Source organism: Pagrus pagrus (genome assembly GCF_965226575.1).
Source record: "Pagrus pagrus genome assembly, chromosome: 7".
Lineage (NCBI taxonomy): Eukaryota > Metazoa > Chordata > Actinopteri > Spariformes > Sparidae > Pagrus > Pagrus pagrus.
Genome location: NC_140191.1, coordinates 11,041,065 through 11,061,797, shown reverse-complemented (window position 1 = coordinate 11,061,797; position 20,733 = coordinate 11,041,065). Strand labels below are relative to the sequence as shown.

The following is a 20,733-nucleotide window of genomic DNA, read 5'->3' as shown; positions in this document are numbered from 1 at the left end:
GTTGTGGGTGTTCACTTGTACCAAACTAACCCTTTCATTTACTACAGATGATTGCACCGTACTTATCCTGTCTGTTTGTTTGTCATAGTCTTTGTCCCTTTTTCACTGACTGAAGTGCCTTTGGGTCATTTTTTCTGCGTCTGTATGTCAGTAGATATGTTCTGTAATATTGGTTGCACTTTTCCCATTCTTCAGCGGAAAAGGAGAAACCGAATCCAGAGCGTAAGGGTCCAACACCGGGCAGAGGCTCTTTGACCGACCCTGCAGCCCCGTCCCTCCCCAGCAAGAAGTCTGGTTCCATTGGAAGCCCCGCCTCCCTGACTGGGTCAGAGATCAGCGATGGCTCCAGCAACAACATCAGCACCAGCAACAACCCCGAGTCTTCACACATCGATGGTGAGACTTATCATTGTCTAGTCTGTGTTGAACAGAGTCTGACTTCATAGACATCATAATTAGTTGATAAACTGATGAACGAAATAAGTCAACTTACACACTCCTAGCCCTGTGAGGTTGAACTCAACTGTTTTGAGGTAAATGCTAATGTTAGCACGCTGCTTTGCTTACAGTAAAAATGCTAGCATTGCTATTTAGCAGGTATAATGTTTACTACATTTACTACTGTGATATTTAGTACTGTATGAGTTTAGCTTTTTACCATGCTAACATTAGCTAAATATGGTACATTTCATGGCAATCTGTCCAACATCCTCTGGAGACCATGAATTTCATGACAGGCCATCTAGCTGTTATTTAGATATGCATTATTTATTATTGTAAAGAGATATACATTTGTTAATTTACTGGAAGTAACCAACTCATTGTCCTAAGCTGAAAAAAATAAGATACATAACCACTCATTTGTTCTCTCGCCCCCTTCTCTAATCTTCCAGGCCTGTTAAGCAATCGCTTAGAGCCACCGACCTTCTCAGACGCGGGTGATATGTCCCCTGTCGGGTTGGGAGGAGGGCCGACAGTTGGGGAGCTGGCCACACCCAGCGACACTCCCACAGAGGAAAATCTGGAGAAAGACAGGTGAGGAGGATAGAGGTGGTAAAAGACCATTAGCTTCCAGGGAGTGAGATTATAACTCCAATGTAATGACTCAGTAATAGAGTATAAGATATTAACAGGATTAGAGACTGTATCAGATTATAATTAGACTGTATGGGAGGTGCACAGTGTAAAGACTGTATCGATTCAAGGGAAAGAGGGAAGTGAAACGTGTCTGAAGTTGCTCCGGCTGAGGGAGCGTGGTAAAACTCCCCCAGCAGTCTGTCCCTGCTGTGTGCAAGCTTTTGTCGTGCTGCCTGTTGCTCGCTAGCTAACAGAGCCTGCAGTTTTGAGAAGAACCCTCGCCAGGTGAACTCCAACCCAGTTCTCTCTTCCAGCCCTTTGCCTTACTTCCCCCTCATGCCCTCTGTCCTCTCTCTTCTCACAATGGCTTGTGTGCTCTCTTCCTGATATCATTCTGTCCTGTTTGTGTTCTTTGGTGTGTGTCCTGTTGTGCATCTCTTCTTGTTTACAACAGAGCTTCATTGCAGTTTTTGTTGCATATAGGCAGCGTTTTTGCAGTTCTGACTATACTGTGTTTTTTTTTATTGGATTCAGGTTAATACACTGGTGATTTCTACTAGATTTGAGACACTTGTAACTCTTATGGTTATATGGCACTGAATTATAGATGAGCCTTGCTATGCTGCAACTTTCTATCCAGTAAACATGTTTGGCATTTAAGTCAGAAATGTTAGGATAACGTAGAAATTTGTCGAAATTAGATTGTGGATGCCTTCAAGAGTCGTCAGATTGCGCATCCTCTGTCTAAACTTTGGCTAAAGCTTTAAAACCTTTGAAGATTTAGTCAACAGCTAGGTATTAGACAAAGTCACTAGTTTGTTATTTAGTGTAATGATATATTTTAGTTTTTGTTGCTCATCCCATGTGCTTCTCAAGATGTCTGCGTCTGTCGTGGCCAGGGCCAGTCCTCTGTCCTGCTTGTCTCAACAGTGTGTGCGGTTACATGTTGTGCCAGGGGGCTTATTTGGCATGCTCTACTCTGATGGTGGTTAACTTGTTCAGTTCATCATGTTGGGGTTTGCAGTTGCATGTTGTGGTTCTTACTGTGGCTTACAATAGCTTGTATGAAGGCGGGCGTGTAACAATGTGGTGTCCCGTGTTTTTACAGACGGAAGACAAGGTGGGTGTCAGCGCCTTGACAGCGTCACGGACATACTTCAGGCCTTATACTGATCACACAACAAACACGTACAAACACTTGACCTGATACATAACATAACACACTTCATGGCTAAGTATCATGTACCTGTTTGTGAAGGAATTAGCTTGATTGTTGAGATCATTTGGATTATTTTTGGTTGGCGTGAATGCACATTGTGTGGATTGAGAGAAGTGTTTGTTGACATAACTTACATTAAAGTTGTCTTACTGAAATCTCATGGTACAGACATTATGTAGAAGCAATGCATGGCGACTTTCTTAACATGTAAAAAGTGTTGGCATTCAAGTGCTACATTACATGAAGCATACGTTTCATTGTCTAACCAGTATATGCATGTCGTACGTCATGCATTTTCACTTTGTACTCACTGATTTTCTCTATCTTTTATTGATGTCATTTTTCATTTTGAACAACTCTCTTTCTTGTATGTATCCCCTGCTGCTGTACCTTTTTAACCATCTGTCCTCTTTACCCTCATAATAAACACAAATGTCTGTGCACACTGACTGCACATGACTTTTATTCTTTCTCTCCTACTGTCCTTTCCTTAAAAATATATTTTCACTCCCTTTGATATCTCTATCTTTGTTTCTTCCTTCAATACTTTGTTCCCATTTTTCTCCTTCTTATCCATCTGTCCCTTCTTGCATTTGTTCCTGCCTTCTATTTCTGTCATCCCTCCCCCATCCTCTCCCACCTTCCCTCCCTACAGTAGGAAAGTGGCACGTAGCGAGAGTGCCCGCGTGGACCGGCACTCCTCTCGGCGCCGTGGCTCATCCCGGGCCAAACAGTCTCGCTCCCGTAGCGATGTGGATCTGCAGCCGCCCTCTACCATGACAACAACACCTACCCCGTTCACCCCCCAGCACCTCCATTCGTAAGATGGACACAATCCCCTCTTTAAGGGTGCACAGCAGGGACAGACTGTCAGATCTGACAGAGAAAACAGAATGAGTGCAGCTTTCCTCAAATAACCAGAAAGCAGTTAAATAGAGTAATTGGTAGAATATTGATGGATCAGTCCCACACGGCTCATTCAGAACTAGGACATAGGAATTAATGTTTGTGTAAGTAAGTTATTTTTTAAGGCTCCATTGTCTCCCGAATCAATCTGACTGACCGGTTTACTGACTCATTATTGATGGATCTGTCTCTAATAGTTGACCTGTGCTGTGACTGACGGGGACTGACTAACAGTTTAACAGCACTCTCATTCTCAGTGACATTTGGCTCTTTAGGGGAATGATTATTGGATGAGGTCACTGTTGACCGTTGAGTAAGCATTAGGTGCCAACCCTTTACTAATGGTTAATTCACTTGTTGATGGTCAACTATAGATCCCAATGCAGTCAGTTGTACTGTCAGGAACCAGATGGGGATGTCTTTAAAGTCCTGAGTAAGACAACAGAAGTCCAGTTCAGTCAAAGACATTTCCGTTTGTAATTTCTCTTGTATAATCCTTACAAGGACAGCTGCTGTCATCATGGAGGTCCAGTGGAGAGCAGCTTTGTGCTGTGGATTATTTTGAGTAACAGGCTCATGATTACTGGCTTTGATAATGCTTAGAGTTTTTCAAGTGTATTTATTTATTTTTTGCTCCTTGAGCATCTCAAGCCGATCACCATGTAGTTCCATTATATTCAAAAGAAGGCAGTTATCTCTACAGCCAATATCTCCAAAACGTTACTCATACCAAGACAATCTAGACTTTGATTTTGGAGTGAACTGTCCCTTTAACATGCAACTACTTGTTGCTATTAATGTGAGGCTCTACTTGTAGCTAAGCTAACATGGCATTGACAGATAGTTTATCTACTAGATACTCTCAGTAGCTATTTAACACCCTCACCTTATCTAATGTTGAGAAATCCCTGGTGCACATTTAGAAACACAACCAGCTGTTCACAGTTACTGTTGTTCCACAGCCAACAGCCTCCACTAGAGCCCCCAGACTGTGTCCCATTACCTGATAGCCACCTGGGTCATACTTGAATTATGTTGTAGTAACCAATCCAAATGAATCACCCTGCTTCCTTCGTTCTTCAGTTTTGAAGGACCAGTTTTGGCTCCTGAAGTGCCCGGCCTGTCCCCCACCTGCCCCTTCCCACAGCTGGAGGAGATGGACCCGCGCCTCCTGGAGTTTGAGCAGGACTCGGCCAACTGGAGGGAGCTGGCCTCCCCTGAAGCCCTGTCCAGTCTCGGCAAGAAGGAGACCAAGAGGCAGGAGGTCATCAATGGTGAGGAGAAGGAAAGATGAAGCAACATTTTGGGGTGAAATTGACTCTCTTTCTCATTTCGTGTCTTCTCCTTCTCCCCTTTCCAGAGTTGTTTGCAACTGAGCATGCCCATGTACGGATGTTAAGTGTCCTTCAGATGATCTTCTCAAAGCCTTTAGAGAGAGAGGAGCTCCTGACTAGCACTGAGCTGGCCGCCATTTTCCCCAACCTGGATGAGATCATTGATATGCACCGTGAGTGCTGCTGCCTTTCTTGACTTGTGTTTGTATCCTTCCAGAGTCAGACACATGAGGAAGTGGTCTCCTTCCACACAACAAGCAACTCTGATATTCCCTCAGTGAATCTAAAAATAAACAGTTTAAAGCTGCTTTTTTCCGTTTATTGTCAGTGATAAAGGTAACTGCACACACAACCTGTCTATATAAACAGGATGTCACTGGATGCATAGACGAGGATAGTACAGAAGTAAAAATCAATGGCGTATCTCACAAAAAACATCCTTTTTTTATTAATTGTCCATGACAGAGAACAATGTTTCTTAGCTTAATACATGTATTGTGTTGAGAAGAGTTGCTCACTATAATTTATAAGTGACTTGTTTGTCTCTGGCTCTGATTCCAGATAACTTCTACGAGAACCTGAAGAAACTGCGTTTGGATGACTCCTTCATCGTGAAATCCATCAGCACGACGGTGCTCAACAGAGTGAGTCATCATAATCTTTCTCTTTATATCATCCTGTTTCTCTTTTCTCGCCGTATTTATGTTGCTTTCAGGAAATCCCTGACTGATATGTGCTGACAATCCAATTAAACATAAATTGGCAGTAATGGTGCCAAAATCTGATTTTGTTCATTTGACGAATGCTTAAATGTGTTTATCTAATGAAAGGGAAATATTGGTTGTAACAGCTACACCATCATATTGTCTGTCTTTACTCTGTACCTTTTCCAGCTCTTTCTCCATCTGCCAATCTCTTTATTCCTCTCATTCTTTACTTCTGGCTAGAACAACACAGCGCTGATTTTTGTGTGTGTGTGTGTGTGTGTGTGTGTGTTTATGTGTTTGTTCCAGTTTGGGGGCACAGAAGGGGAGTGGTTCCAGAAATTGACAGCTCGTTTCTGCAGTCACCAGTCGTGGGCCTTGGAGCAGATCAAGAGCAGGCAGAAGAAAGAGCCACGCTTCAACTCCTTCATACTGGTACCAAAGACACACACACACACAGATAAAGTGTCTCATAAATGAATTCTTAAAATTTAACAGAAAAACACACATGGATGCACTCACAGATGCATTGACGTACAAAAATTTCACATAAGTGGTCCCATACATGAGCTCCCATTCTGACTTTGTGTGTTCGTGTGTTTTAATCCCAGGAGGCAGAGAGTAAGCCCCAGTGCCGCAGGCTGCAGCTCAAGGACATCATTCCCATAGAGATGCAGAGACTGACCAAATACCCGTTGCTGCTGGAGAATATTGCCAAGAGCACAGGTGTGTGTGTGTGTGTGTGTGTGTGTGTGTGTGTGTGTGTGTGTGTGTGTGTGTGTGTGTGTGTGTGTGTGTGTGTGTGTGTGTGTGTGTGTGTGTGTGTGTGTGTGTGTGTGTGTGTCATGGCTGTTTATGGATCACTTTTTGTGAAAGTCATAATTGTAATCATATTAATGACATTTTATGTTATTACTGATGCCAGGTGACTTGATTCTGCTAAAATGTGAAAAGGAATGACCAAAGTTGACAAAATCCACAATTGTGTTATATTTAACTTCAAATCACATTAGCGTTATACTGTATATTGTGATATGATACTTTTTTTGGCATTTTTCAAGACATGGGTAACTTTGCCTACAGTAGTCTAATACATCAACAAATATATATAGGTATATTTTTTTATTGTTTCATGGTATGTTAGAGCTGCACTGATTAGTTGTATAATCAATGAGTAGATCAAAAGTTAATTGCCAACTGTTTTGATCTTCAATTAATCGCTTCAGTCATTTTTTAAGCAAAAATGTCAAACGTCTGCCGTTTCCGTTAAATGTGAAGAGTTGCTGCTTTTCTTTGTTGTTTAAGGCAGCAAATGAGGAGTTTTGGGGTTTTGTGACAAAAGAAGCAAATTAAAAACGTCACACAATCTTTTTGACATTTTATAGATCAAACGACTAATCGATTGATCATAAAAATAATCACTATGAATCTATGATGTAAGTAATCGTTAGTGGCAGCCCTATTAAATATCATCATAAAGCTTTATATTTCACATATATATCTGGGTTTGTTACAGAGGACAGAGGACCATCGACTCCATGTCTGGTGTTATGTAGATTCTGTAAGCTGGTACATGGCATATATTTGATATAATGATCTATGTTTATGTAAATTGTGAGTAAATTATTTTAGGTCAAAATGCAGAAGATGGTTCATCTGCGTCAGAACAACGTGGACAATATTTGCACAACTACCTCAAGCACACCAGCAAAACACTTAAACGATCGATCGCTGTCCATCCCGGATGTTTGTCCACACTCGTGATTTATGGCTTTTGTTTGGGCTCTGCTGTGAAAGCTGTATTTTCCTCAACTCTGTGTTTTCTGTCTCTCCACAGACAACCCGACAGAGAAGGAGAGGATCCAGCAGAGCGCAGAGTGCTGCAGAAAGATCCTCAACCATGTCAATGAGGAGGTCAAAGTGATGGAGAACCTATTGGTGAGAAACACACAATCCATCACTCAACACACTGTTATGTAGTGATTGAGCACCAATTGGAGTCGAGTAAATTCATTTTGAGACCTCTGAAGGTCTCTGCTTGTTAGACGACTTCTACTTCACTGTCCGTCCTCAGTCTGACCCCCGAACCTTTCTCTGTGTTCCCAGACTCTGAAGGACTACCAGCGTCGATTGGACACATCAGGGCTCAAACCCAGTAATGAGCTTTATACTGAATATAAGGTAAAGTTATTTTCAACAAAGTTTGCTCACACTGTTCACAGATTTTAGTTCTTTGATGCCTTTACTGCAAGAAATGTGCAAGAAATGTTCTCATTATTCTGCTTCTGTCTTTTCTAGAGCATAGATCTGACTCAGAAGAAGATGCTTTATGAAGGCCCTGTGACCTGGAGAGTCACAAAGGAGAAGGCAATTGGTAAATAAATGCTTGTGTGTACATTACATGCATACAAACTGCCCAGGGTCATCAGGAGAGCTTCAGCGATCAGTTAATTAAACGATTTGTAGATCGACAGAAAAATAATGGACAACTATTTTAATAATAGATCAATCCTTAAAGTAATTTTTCATGCAGAAGTCGCAGAAAAAGTTTTTTTTCATTCTCTCAAATGTTGAAATGTTCTGCTGCTTTCTGTCTTATGTCATATCAAACTGAATCTTTGGGTTTTGGACTGACTAAACAAGACACTTAAAAACATGATCTAGGACTTTAAGAAACTGAAATTGGACATTTTTCACTATTTTCTGACATTTTATAGATCAAATAATTAGATACATATAATCAACAGATTAATTAATGATTGTTATTGTTTATTTATTGTGCCCTACTTGTTCTGCTTGAAAAAAGACAAACATGCCACAGACATTTAAACATCTGCTCATCCCTTTATGAACATTTATAAATAAATCAAATATTTTTTCAGGCCAGTCCTGCTAAACACAGTTAAACATTTATTATATTTATGAGATAAAATGAACTTTGTATCTGATTCCAGCATGCAAAGTCCGTTTTATTTGGGGATGTTGAGATAAATAGTATCACACTTGTCTGTTTTCAGTTCCCTTTTTCAAATGTGTAGAATACATCTTGCTATAAAGAGGAAACCCAGCTGCAATGCAGATGGTTTTTAAGACCTAATTGGCACCTTAACTTCCTTTTTTATATCCAGTTGAGTTCAATAAACTAACCGTTAACTCAACTGTATTTATACCTATCTACATCTGCATGCAGCAGTTCGCCGCCTCTTTAAACAGATAGAGATGAGAGAAAAAAGAAGTACTAATGTTTATCACAAAACTAAAACAATCAAGGCTGTAAGCTTTAGAAACTATGGGGAACTGGTAATAAATACATTAGTTAATAATTATCTTAAAGAAAATAATCTAAAGTAATGAAAACGCATTAAAAATGATCTATGAGGAACTGAGAGAACTCTTTATCTCACTCTCTCCCGTCTCGTCCTCCCTGTCCTTTCCACTTCACTGTCCTCCCCCATCTCCTTCCCGTCTCTCAGAGGTGCAGTGTGTGCTGCTTGGAGACCTGCTGGTGCTCCTGCAGAGGCAGGACGACAAGATGGTCCTCAAATGTCAGAGCAAGAGTAACATAGCCATGCAGGAGGGCAAGCAGATGCTGAGCCCTATTATCAAGCTGGACTCGGTCTTCCTACGCGAGGTGGCCACAGGTCAGTTGCGCACCGTAGTTTCACAGGATATATACGATCACTTCTGTTGTGAGACCAGTATCATTCAACCTTCCGATTGCTGTTTTTTCCTTTTCCGTCAGATCGAAAGGCCTTCTATGTGATTTTTACCTGGGATAGCGGTGCTCAGATCTATGAGCTTGTGGCTCAGTCTCTTGGAGAGAGGAAAATGTAGGTGTCGGAGAGAAATACATGGACCAAACATGTTTGTTTCAGGCGGTTAATCATAGGATGAATTGTAATGTGTAATTGTAATTGTGTGTGTTCACAGCTGGACTGAGGTGATAAAAACAGCAGTGGATGATCTGAAGAAGAGTGGAGCACCCATGAGGTTGACACTGCCTCCTGGAACTGGAGGAGCTCCCTTCAGTCCCTCCGCGTATGTATCAGCTTGTGCGACTGTGTGTGTGCTTACTTGCAAGATATATTCATCGCCTGCCAAAGTTCACCCATCTCCAAATATCTAATTTCTTTTGTCATTTTCTCTCCATCAGGCTGGCCCCATTGAGCCCGACAGAGAATGGGAGTTTGAAAAGCAGCAGTGGTGAGATCGCAGTGTTTTATCAGCTGAACACTTAATAAAATAATACAAAACTGTAATTGTTACACATTTCTGAAAGCCCGAGCCAAAGTTAAGCCTTGTGTCTGTCCGTAGATCGAGATAAAGACAGCTTGACGGATGAGAAGTCTTCAGACCCGAGGCACAGGCTGATTGATTTCCTGTCAGAGAAAGGCTTTGACGTGATAGGCCACTCCAACAGCTATCAGGAGAAGGTGGCAAACAGTGCTTTGGATGAAGGTGAATGAGGGTCTTCCATGTACTTCTATAGATGATTTTTATGTGATTATCTTTCTTTTTCAGCAGCTTGACCTGTCCTTCTAATGAAACCACCGTATCTGTCTCCTGTGTTAGTCATGTCGCTGAAAAGGCTGTTGGTCGGCAGCATCAGTCTGTCAGAAGACTCACAGGACGATGAAGAAAACGGAGAGGAGCAATCGGAGAGGCCCAGTCAAGAAATGGACAGCTGTCAGTCGACGGGTAGGTTTAGGAATAGTTTGACAATCAATCATTCAATATCTGGCAGAGAGTTAGATGAGAAGATTGATACCACTTCCACATCTTTAAGTTAAACATGAAGCGAGCGCCAACATGCTGTTAGTTTAGCTTAGCAACAGCTAGCCTGGCTAAAGGCAAACATGTTATATCTTGTTTGTTTTATCTGCAAGTTAGCATAAAAAAGCCAGTTTTTCTTTCACCGCCGTGATGTTAACGTTACCTGGGCACAGCTCACAATCAAGATGTAGTCCAGCGTTTATCTGTAAAACTGCAACATCTTTTCCCCCTTTTTTTCTGCATGGATAAAACAAACTAGATACACATGTCAATCAGCTCCTTCTATTCTGTTCCCAACACACTGCCTGCGTGTGCAGCGCTTGTGCGTGGCAGGAACGTGTTGCTTTTCATTTCAGTTTCCATGTAAACTGCTTAGGAAGACACACTGCGAGCGAGAATAGCGCGTCTCACACGGGTCAAGTGAGGCTGCAGCGGCGCGTCATCAGTCTCGCCTATTTTTACCGCGACACACTTGCATTGCTTGGTAAAAATAGCAGTCATATCGACATCATACCACCATTTCACAACAGTTTTTTAATGTCTGTATCTGTAGAATATGTCACAGACATAAGGAGAATACACACAAGGGCAGCTTTTCCCAGTGCACTCTCTTTTTCTTTCTTTCTCTCGCTCCCTCCCTATTTTTTCCTCGCACTTTCTTTCTCTTTCACTGGAGTCAAGTAAAATCACATCATCATTTTTATTGATAATTATCAAAGGCAAACTCCATGTAAAAAGATAGGGTGCTGCAGCAGCAACACTGCCTGTGTGGCAAAAGACACACGAGTGAGCTGCAACAGTTCAGCAGCGCAGCTGTCATGCACTACACAAGCAGACGAGCGTAAGCTAAGCTGACAGTCTCCTAGTTGTAGCTTCATATGTAACGGAAAGGAGTGAGAGTGGTGTCAATCTTTTTATCATATACTAGGCAAATAAGCGAATGGATGTATTGAAACATTTTGTTTAGTTCTGGTTGTATAGCTTGTTAGCCTCGATAGACTTTCTTCTTAAACCCGCCTGCATGCATTCCCACACTCAAAATGGTTATTAAACGTGAATAGTGCACTTTAACATTCCCCCAAAAGAATGATTATGACAATGACAGAACCCATTTTCTTACTGTTTATTCTAAAAGTAGGATTTTTAGACCTATTTCATCATAAAATGACATTACAGAGAAATTAATCATAATTGAGAAGCTCTAAAACAAGGTTTTACTCGTTACTAGTTACAGTTTTGCTGGTCAGAATTTACTTCAAAACGAAACTGACTCATGACACGTCTAAATTGAGACTTTCCTTCCACAGAAGAAAGCCAGAGCACAGACAGGGGAGCGGAGGAGGAGAACGATAACTCTTCTGAAAAAGAAGGTGCGGGGATGAAGGGAGAGGAGGAGAGGAGCATCAGTGCACCACTGGTGCTGTCCCAGGAGAGGATGGAGGAAGTGTGCAGGAGGCTCCACAGTCTGCAGGACCACCTAAAGAGACTACAGGTGAGGGGGAGGCGAACAGAGGGAGAGAGAGATGAGAATATAGAAGAAAAAACTGTGAGCAGGGAGTATGACAGGGGCAGATAAAGATGAGAGACATAACAAAAGATAGGAGCCGACTGGAAAGAGACACACGGTTGGGCATCAAGGATTTCAATGAGGATAACTTAAGTAAGGAGCGAGCTGCGGTATACTTTGGACAAATGGGGCCAAAATGGCACAAAAGAGAAACTAGAGAATAGAAAACCATTTAACCACTGCTGTTATTGCTTGGCTGAAAATTGCCTTGTGAAATTGGACTTTTCTGAAAATGGCTATTATGTCCAGCGCTTGCAATGGGATGTGTCAGAGAAGCAGCGAGGGAGACGAAGAGAGGATGTTAAGAGGAGGTTGAAGTGTGTGTGTGTGTGTGTGTGTGTGTGTGTGTGTGTGCGTGTGCGTGTGTGTGTGTGTGAGGGGGTGGGGATGTGAGTGTCTGTCCTCGGTTCCTAAGGTGATATTGATTTTGTGTGTTGCAGACTGTAGAAGATGAGCACCACAAGCTGCAGGAGGCCCTTTCCAAGTTCTCACTGGAGGGGGGAAACTTCCAGTAAGACACCATCACGCCACCTGCTGGCCACTAGGTGAGAACATTCAACTAGAGGTTTAAATTGACACTCAAGTATAATTTAATCTAAGTATTTGATTCTGTATCATTATTTGTTATCAAGCGCGTAGGTTCAGTTTGAGACGTGGGGAGACACAAAATGTTTTTCCACAGCTAATGTAATAGCTATTTCCTGCATCCATCGAATAAATAAAACATTTCCATGATTTCCAAAAAATAAAAACAACAATAATAACAAATGCAGAAAATTAAGTTAAATGATAAAGTACCAACAGTAAAACAAGTTAAAAGGGGTTAAATAAATAATCAGTACAGATAAATCATATAGGAACTAAAATGTTAAACATCCTGTACATGATACTGAAATTATAATTGTATTTTTCTGGTTTTAAGTGGGTTTAATGCATTAATAAATCAGAAATGTACATGTTTAGTTTACTTGATAGAGACTTCTTGGTCACTTTTTGCATCTTTGAGGAGAATATCAATTAAAAATATTGATTGGATTATTTGTTTAACCTAAAAAACATGCACAGGAAGTGGAGGGCTGCATGTATGTAGCCTGAGAGGCGAAGCTCAGAGTAAAAAGGTCTTTTTCTTTGCTGTGACTGTAAAGACTATTGAGACTCAACCTTTTTGCAGCTCCTCTCTAGTCCTACCTGGATTTCAGTGGCTGTTAAATCAGAGGATACAGCTTTAGAGATTTTTGTAACTAAGGTCTAGTCCACAAGTACACTTATTATTTAAATTATTTTGGGAGATAGGTTTTTTGAAAATACAATCCCAATCTAGAAGAGCGTTTTATCAGTGTTTCAGAGATAGTTTCTGCCCATTGATAAGTGCTCAATGGAAACAGACTTTCTGAATATTTTCTGCAAGGTTTTTTCAAAAAGGTTCATTCGCAGTGACATAAAATGCTGTTTTTACTTCCAAATCACATAGTAAAAGCTTCATTTTAAGAAATACCCATGTCTGTGGGGACAGGGCCTAAATCAACTTGTCAGAAAAAAGAGGGTTTTCAAAAAGTGGGAATTGTGCGCTTGCAAGTCATCATCTCATTACTTTTGCAAGTTGTTATCTAACATTCAAACTTTCCCTCGTCTTTTCTTCTGTTTTTAGATTTTTACTGGTGCTGGTTTGGAGTGCAAGAGTTACTTTGAGAAGCTTCCCTGGAAATTCCCGAACCCTTGTGCCTGAGCCCTCGCTGCATTAGCGGGCTTTATGCACAGTGCAGTGGTTCAATGTTGGAACATGGGAGGTGTGTGCATGTGTATGTGTGTCTGTTTGCGTGTGTGCGTGCATGCTTGATAGAGAGGTATACAAAGAAAAAAAAAAAAACATCCTACTTTTGAGTGGGAGGTTGTTTTTGCGGAGAGGTGCCAAAAACAAAAAAATGAAGCAATATTTTGCTGTGAGAGAGATGCTGCCTAACAAAATGTAGTGATTGCAATCTGCTGTAACACACATACGCACACCAGAGACATGCACGCTAGAAAATAATTTACATTGTTGCCAATAGCAGATGTACAGTAAAGGAGAAATCCTGTGTTTGCCTGCCAAGTTAGCTTTAACCAGGTGGAAGCCTTGGGGGGCCAGTGTAGCGTTTGAAGATGTATTGAAATACTACTGCTGATATATAGTGTTAGTTCTATTACGCCAAAGTACCACAGAGATGCACTTTTTTCTCATCAAAACAAGTTGAGCCCACACTGTTTTTGCAAAATTTATGACATTTATTCTCTATACAGTACACTTTTTGAAAAGTTGGGCTTGTTATTGAAAAGATTGCATGCTAGAAAGTGTGTGTATGTGTGTTACAAAGTTTTTAACAAAGGATGTGCTTTTTTGGAGGGTTCTTACTGTCATTAGGTCGCATAGAAACATTTATAAATAGTGGCACTATAGGTAATCATGCTGTTAATAATGGAGACTTGTTATTTACCGCTTTTATTTATTCTTCTGAGTTCTGTCGGGTCAGTGAGTTGCCTCACCTGCGTGAAACTGCTACAGCACTGGGCCCCAGAAGAAGATCAGCAATGTGTTTGAGAAACAGAACAAAACATAAGAAGGCGAACATAGAACGTGTAGCAGAGATCAAGGTAGGGAGTGAAGAAGAGAGATGAAGGGATGGGGAGTGAGTTCAGAAGTTGTTGTTGTTTGTTTGGAGCCAGCCCAAACCAGACGGTCACGGGAAGATGTGTAGAGAACATGAGACGAGGATTTGCGCTCGATGTACGGAAGAAAAATGTAGACACACCATAAACACACACACGTATTCACCTACAAACAGGGAGAGCCCAGTGCTACAGCAGTCTGTGTTCACAAAGGTCAATCAGTGCCAGCGTCATTTCCACCACCAGATGTCGTTGCAAAATTGTATTACACAGCGTTAGATTCTTGTTACATTAGTAAAAATACTATTCTTCCCTGGTAGCAATATTTGTATCAAAATTGAGCTCATCTTTGTATTTTATTCAGCAGTTGATTGTAATTATAATTATGATGATTTAATTTCTGAGTAGTGGCATAACTGTGGCCGTGCGCACAGGACCAAAGACGTAACAAAGCACCGTTAGATCCTCATACGAGCTGTAATTTTCTTATTGACACGCTTCATCTGTACAGTGTAATAGCATGTTACTTAACGCTGATGCTTTTAAGCTGCTTTTCCTCTCCTCAAACTCCAACATGTGGCAACTTAAGTGAAGGGATTTCTAAAGCACATAGAAGAATGAAGCATTGTTTGTCAATAAACAACTCATGGTTTTGGACTAAATGTACAAGTAAATACCGAGATGAAGAATGTTGGACCAAACCCAAACAGAATCTTTCGATCTGAGATTTTTCTTGCGTCTTCAGAGTCTGTTCGGGTCAATAACTGTACAAGTGTAAGTAAAAGCCAGTGTGACTGCCACAAGCTGTTCTTTTCTGACCTGGACAGAGGACTGTTAACACCTCTGGTGCTAAATCGAACACACGGGACCTGTTCCAGCAGCAGAACAAGGACGAGAAAACAATAGAGTGAAGCCAGATGAGGACACAAAGGAAGCGCTGAAGGCATAAGAGGAAGGAAGACTGCCGTCTCATTCCAGCGTCGCTCTCACCAGTACTGTAATCATTATCACTTCCTGATATGCATCCTCGTAGTTGTTGCTACAACAACAAACTCTCCCTTTGGCTTACTGAACCTCAGTATGAAATTATGCAGATGTTGGTTCCATGAGTCGCAAGTGTCACAAGTTGCTAAATTATGTACGTTTGTGTTTCACTGCCTTTACTGCCCGTGTCTTCCTCATAGAAATTGTACATAGATGTCAGCTTGAAGGAAAAAAATGTAGAGTGCATAAATTCACCTCCCCTCGCCATTTTTGTGTTTATTAAGCGTATTAGCTCCATGCACCTCTTGATAGCACCCTCACTTGTTATAGCATGATCACCTTTTCCTACTGCACAGTTTTACCATATGTTGTTGTGTATTTCATTTGATTTACTTAAACGGGTCGGGGAGGTTTTTTTGTTACTTTTTGTTTCAACAAGCTCTTGTAATTATGAACTTTGCATTTGGCCATAACGGTGAGAGAGAGGGGACGTGTCTGTAACTTGTCTATGCATGAATGGATCGAGCAACTATGCAAATATGTTTGTGGTGTACACATCACAGCGCAAACTAGCTCTGGCAAAGCGATGGGAAACATTAAAGTGGATCATCTAAACCAGAGATTATTTTTTTTATTATCAAATTGCAGGTGAAACCCAGTTAACACCGGCTAACGGTGATGCCTTCACTGACTGGCTGGACGACTGCTACAGGCATTTCTCTTGCTCTCTCTCCTCCAGATGCCTTTCCTCATGCATTCTATATACAAATACCTAGATGTATAGAAAATGTATTTATAGAGTGGTGCCTTGTTTTGACGATCAAGTTGTTTTCTTCATAAAGGGCAAATTGTCTGGGCTGTCTTTATTGGAGGACTGTGACACCGAGAGACAATAAGCATTGAGAGATCATCCCACGATTCTGCTTTTGTGTCCACCTCCACGACAGCTTTAGATTTGAGCCCCTCCACCAACTCAGCCAGCCAGTGCCCCGTATAATAGAAAAGACTTTGCTCCTTGTCATATACAGGCATCTGCCTTCTGGTCTATATATAAACAACGAATATGCAAGAACTATACTGTGTATTTGGCTTTTGATTTTTATTGTATAAGAGGCTCTTTAATGATGTATACTTCAGGAAATTTGTGGTACGTTGTTTTTTTTAATTCTTCATTTTTTAAATAAATTGGGGAAATAAATTCCTGGTTTGTCATTTTATGTAGTGTTGAGCCAGTATCTACTTTAAAATAACTTGTGGACAAATGGTTTTGGAAATTAAGGTTTGTATATATACACGGGGTTTAAGAGTGAATGTACTAGGTTCTTACACATGTTCATTTCATAAACCACAGAAACTAAAGCAAATTCTTGCGTCTGTGCTCATGGAATAAAAATAATATTCTTCATGAAGAAATCAACTCAATGTTTCGTCTAAATGCATCCAGATATAACATAAATGCAAAATGTGGGTTTGTCCAAATTCATTCAAGCGTAAATCCTGACTGACAGAAAAGAGACACCTTTGTGTTTGTGCAGTGACGGCAAAGACTTGGACCAGAAGTGTATAAAAACTTCATCTGCATTATTTCAATACGTTTTTGATCTCTGGACTAAAACGCAATGGGGACGATTACAAACTTGCTCCTCTGCAGCTTTGTTGGTGAGTCAGATCAACTTATTTAAAAATATAATTACATCTTAAATAGTCATTATATAATAATTATATATCATTTTAATCATTTATATTTATGTAGTTGTAATTATCCTCAGACACTTGTGGAAAATAGGATCTTTGTATGTTTAAGCAAACTGTGTATCTACTTTATATCTTTTTTTTTATTTTTTCAGCATTTACAGTAGCTCTTTTGCGTTCTGCTTCAGTGAACCATGTCTCCTGTCAAGGCAGATGTCAACATTTTTTCCCAATTCATTTTGGTTGATTATGCTCTGCATTTACAGTTCAGTGTATTTCTTTTTTGTTATTCAGCTTTAAGACCTTTTATGTCCATTGATAATACAGGTTAGCGATTATGATATAAGCAATCTTAATTTAATAATTTGACAAATGATTCTTGAGACTTTGGCAAAAACATGTCAGTGCTAATTCCGTTGAAAATAAATAACATTTTGTTATTTAAAATAATCAGGGTTGATCTTCAGAGGGTCTTTTGCAACGGATGTAGCATCTTAACACGTTTGTTTTTAATTTAATGAGTTATATGAGTATATTCACGCCCAGCACCCACAAAACCCTCAGACAAGAGATTAACATTTAATTTGATAATAACTGTGAAAAAATAATTTAAAAGGTAGAATAGATATTCCAGATTGAAAAATATATTATAACACCTCTATAAAACCAAGTCTTTTTTCTTTCTTTTTTAAAACAATATTTATTGTTATTTTTGTGGTTGCTGAAAATGTATACTAAGTTTCTGTCAACACTGTCATATAAAAAAGCATTAAAATCAGGCATCCACATGGTCATCTATATTCCAGAGGACCCTTTTCCACCATCCACATTAGCTAAATGTAACAACGATGAAAAAGTTCCTATAAGTTTGCACTTTCTTCAATAATTTCTAATATTTTGTTGATGTTGCTACTGTCACAACCATGATGAAACAATTTAATAATACATAAACATACATAATAAATAATAATGTACAAGCTCTAAATCTATGTAAGGCGTTTATTACGGTATCGACAAAAGTAATGACAGGAAAAAAAGCATTTAATGAAAGATGCACACAATCAGGAGGTTACACAGAAATATTGGCTGATTGTATAAACATATGACTTTAGATTTCTTAATATTTACATTTGTTCTTTTCGAAATGAAAACCTGTTTTATCCAAATTCTCAAGAATCAGTTAATCATGATAATATATAACAACATGCTATAATGGGTGCTTCCTCCACAGTGGTTGTAGCTCCTAATGAGGTGGATTTAATGCCGGACATGCCCTTTTTGAGGGTGGAGCTCAATAAACAAGCTACCCTGGAATGCTGCACCAAAACGGAGCCACTGCCATTCCAGTGGATCAAACGCAGTCATGTTCACAACGTCACCCTGCCTCCAGAAAATGTGACGTCTACAGATCGTGTGAATGTACAAAAAGAATCTGACCAGCTCTGTGGCACCCTGACGATCAAGTCAGTCGAGCTGGGAGACTCTGGGCTGTACCAGTGTGTGGTGCTGAACCGCAAATCCATCACACACGGCACCTACCTGCAGGTCTACAGTGAGTGGTTATGTGTGTTTAATGGTGGGATGGGCCCAGTCTGCACTGTCCAGTGGGAGTGGGAGTGTGTGTTTAACATGGAGAGATGGAGTCAGGCGAGCTCTAAGCACTGCTAACGCCTCATAAGCCATAAATCCTGTTAACCTTAGTCTACCTAAGAGCTGTGTCAGAGGCAGCATCGTTGCCTATCGCAGCTTAGTTAATCTTCACATCAACAGGATGGTCTCATTACAGTCTGCTGCCCAGCCAGCCTTGTACTTTAAATAGCACAGAATTAACTCGCAGTCAAGCTAATGTGTGGAGGAGCTGAAATGTTGTTTTGCATCATAATCTCATTAAATACAGACGCTAGATGTGGAAATGTAAAACACCCACTAAAGTCCTGTGGGGATTATGTGTGAGATAACCTGCATTAGTTTACAAGAACACCATTACTCACAATCAAATCAATTGTTAATTCATGTATTTTATACATTAGGCCGTGTTCTTTATGCAAAAAGGTACAGTTATATAAGGAAACAGTCCATCTTAAAAAAAAATCTCCTAAGAAGTCTGTTATGTAATTATTTAGTTAGCTCGATTCTTCCAGATAATTCAAATATATGCTGTCTCTTGCTGGAAAAACAAGATCTGTCTGTTTGTCTAGAACCACTGGAGAAGACAATAAACCTCAGCGAGAAAACCAAAAACAAGATCCTGACAGCAGAGGGAATCCTACTCTTACTGTGTGTGCTTCTGCCTGCTACCACTCTTCTCTGCCAGGTCAGAAGGTCACATTATTATGACTGAATGAACATGACTACACACTGGTCTGTCAACTACATTCATAGCATTCAGGTCAAAGCGATGATTACTTTCCAAATTTTCTCAATAGTGGTATTTCCTTATCACATGTGTCACCGGAAATGATGCAGTCTAGAAGCCAGCCCTTCTTTGACTTTTCCAGCCACCTTGAAATTTCTAAATCGGTTATTGTTCATGGTTTTTCTTGCCTCAACAACTTTTTTGTTCCCCCACACAGTCAAAGAAACTCAATGACCTGGAGAGGAAGAAAGGACAGAGGGAAGAGGAAAACATCTATCAGGTTACCTTTAAATGAGTCAAGTCTGAGTCAAACACATGTCATGGCAGAGATAAAAGAAAAACTTGTGCAAGTCACTTTGCTGGAAGCACAAGCAAAGATGGTTCTGTGCCACTAATCAATTTACCATGAATATGTTCAATTGATTTTTTGAATGTTTTCTTGATTTCCATCTTCCTTATCTCTCACACCAGGGGCTCAATCTGGACGATTGTTCCTCCGCATATGATCAGATCGAACGCTCGCAGGCACATGGCCCTTATCAGGATGTGTGCAACGTTATAGAGGAAGAGGAGGAGATCCAGCTGGAGAAACCTTGAAGGACAGTGGAAAGAAAGGGAAAAGGAAAGGAAGAGAGGGAGTGTTGAGTGTGCTGAAGTTTAAATGTGTGATATCTTCATATATGGTTCATCCTTTGCCACACGCATTTTAAATTTAGAGCTTTGTACACTGCAATTACAGTTGTTTTATTAGCTTCTTTGAACATTAATTTTTCACCTTGGAAACAGCAGTTGACAAACTAGTCTTACCACCAGGTCCATTCAGTCAGGGCTGTAGCCAGGAATGTAGAAACACTGAGGTTAGAAAAGAACAATTCAGTGTGTTTTGGCATTTTTATGATATTCCATATTTCTCTGAGTCCTCTCCTGACAACGTTAGTGAGCCATGCTGTTTACTGTTTGTGTTTCTAAACTAGAATAATGACAAATAATGATATATGATTTTAAACCTCATATGATACCCTCCATAGCTGTTTTGAGCTTTTAAACGTTAACACATGCTCCTTCTAATGTCCAGAATGAACCTGGTGGTGATAAAGTTTTGTTGTCAGCTACTTTAATGTTTTGGGTTTTTAAAAAAAATGTTTTTTATCTGTTCTGCTGAAATTTTGATCAGAAGAGAAAAATCTTTATCGTGTGAACTTTTTATGCCTTAACAAACTGAATAAACAAACTGACCTTAAAGGACAGCACAGTTTCATACTGTTTTACTTTGTTTATATATGGCAGACCCTGCCACCTTTCTAGCTTCAAACAGTGTTCTGGGGACCTTACTTTCCCCTGAGAACAGCATGTTAATCAGTTAAAGAAAAGATTAATATTTATGAGTTTGCATTATTACCTCATTAATATTGTAAATATTAAAATTCTGAGTTTGAATTTCTTCTCTATAACTACATGCTGCCGCTTTAATGATATGT

General features: G+C 40.1%; 2 protein-coding genes across 6 annotated transcripts in view; both read left to right on the top strand.

Annotated features, from left to right (window-relative positions):
• Positions 1-16,405, top strand: part of arhgef1 (Rho guanine nucleotide exchange factor (GEF) 1) — a 45,690-nt gene extending 29,285 nt beyond the window's left edge. For 4 of the 5 annotated variants that reach the window (XM_084356456.1, XM_084356457.1, XM_084356454.1 and 1 more), the window contains 21 exons: positions 196-396; positions 894-1,035; positions 2,186-2,197; positions 2,952-3,116; positions 4,286-4,476; positions 4,563-4,709; positions 5,098-5,180; positions 5,550-5,675; positions 5,852-5,966; positions 7,078-7,178; positions 7,347-7,421; positions 7,539-7,614; positions 8,714-8,881; positions 8,983-9,070; positions 9,171-9,278; positions 9,394-9,443; positions 9,555-9,698; positions 9,813-9,938; positions 11,321-11,505; positions 12,021-12,125; positions 13,229-16,405. In XM_084356456.1, coding sequence (XP_084212582.1) covers positions 196-396; positions 894-1,035; positions 2,186-2,197; positions 2,952-3,116; positions 4,286-4,476; positions 4,563-4,709; positions 5,098-5,180; positions 5,550-5,675; positions 5,852-5,966; positions 7,078-7,178; positions 7,347-7,421; positions 7,539-7,614; positions 8,714-8,881; positions 8,983-9,070; positions 9,171-9,278; positions 9,394-9,443; positions 9,555-9,698; positions 9,813-9,938; positions 11,321-11,505; positions 12,021-12,095 — 2,378 coding nt within the window. In that variant the 3' untranslated portion in view covers positions 12,096-12,125; positions 13,229-16,405. The remainder of the gene's footprint in view (positions 1-195; positions 397-893; positions 1,036-2,185; positions 2,198-2,951; positions 3,117-4,285; positions 4,477-4,562; positions 4,710-5,097; positions 5,181-5,549; positions 5,676-5,851; positions 5,967-7,077; positions 7,179-7,346; positions 7,422-7,538; positions 7,615-8,713; positions 8,882-8,982; positions 9,071-9,170; positions 9,279-9,393; positions 9,444-9,554; positions 9,699-9,812; positions 9,939-11,320; positions 11,506-12,020; positions 12,126-13,228) is intronic. The other variant, XM_084356455.1, reaches the window with a different exon arrangement.
• A 355-nt stretch (positions 16,406-16,760) lies between these two features.
• On the top strand, positions 16,761-20,502 carry cd79a (CD79a molecule, immunoglobulin-associated alpha). Its single transcript, XM_084357138.1, has 5 exons — positions 16,761-16,866; positions 18,131-18,451; positions 19,098-19,213; positions 19,473-19,535; positions 19,727-20,502. The coding sequence occupies exons 1-5, from the start codon at positions 16,827-16,829 to the stop codon at positions 19,850-19,852; spliced, it is 666 nt and encodes a 221-aa protein (XP_084213264.1). The 5' UTR covers positions 16,761-16,826; the 3' UTR covers positions 19,853-20,502.
• Positions 20,503-20,733: the final 231 nt, after the last annotated feature.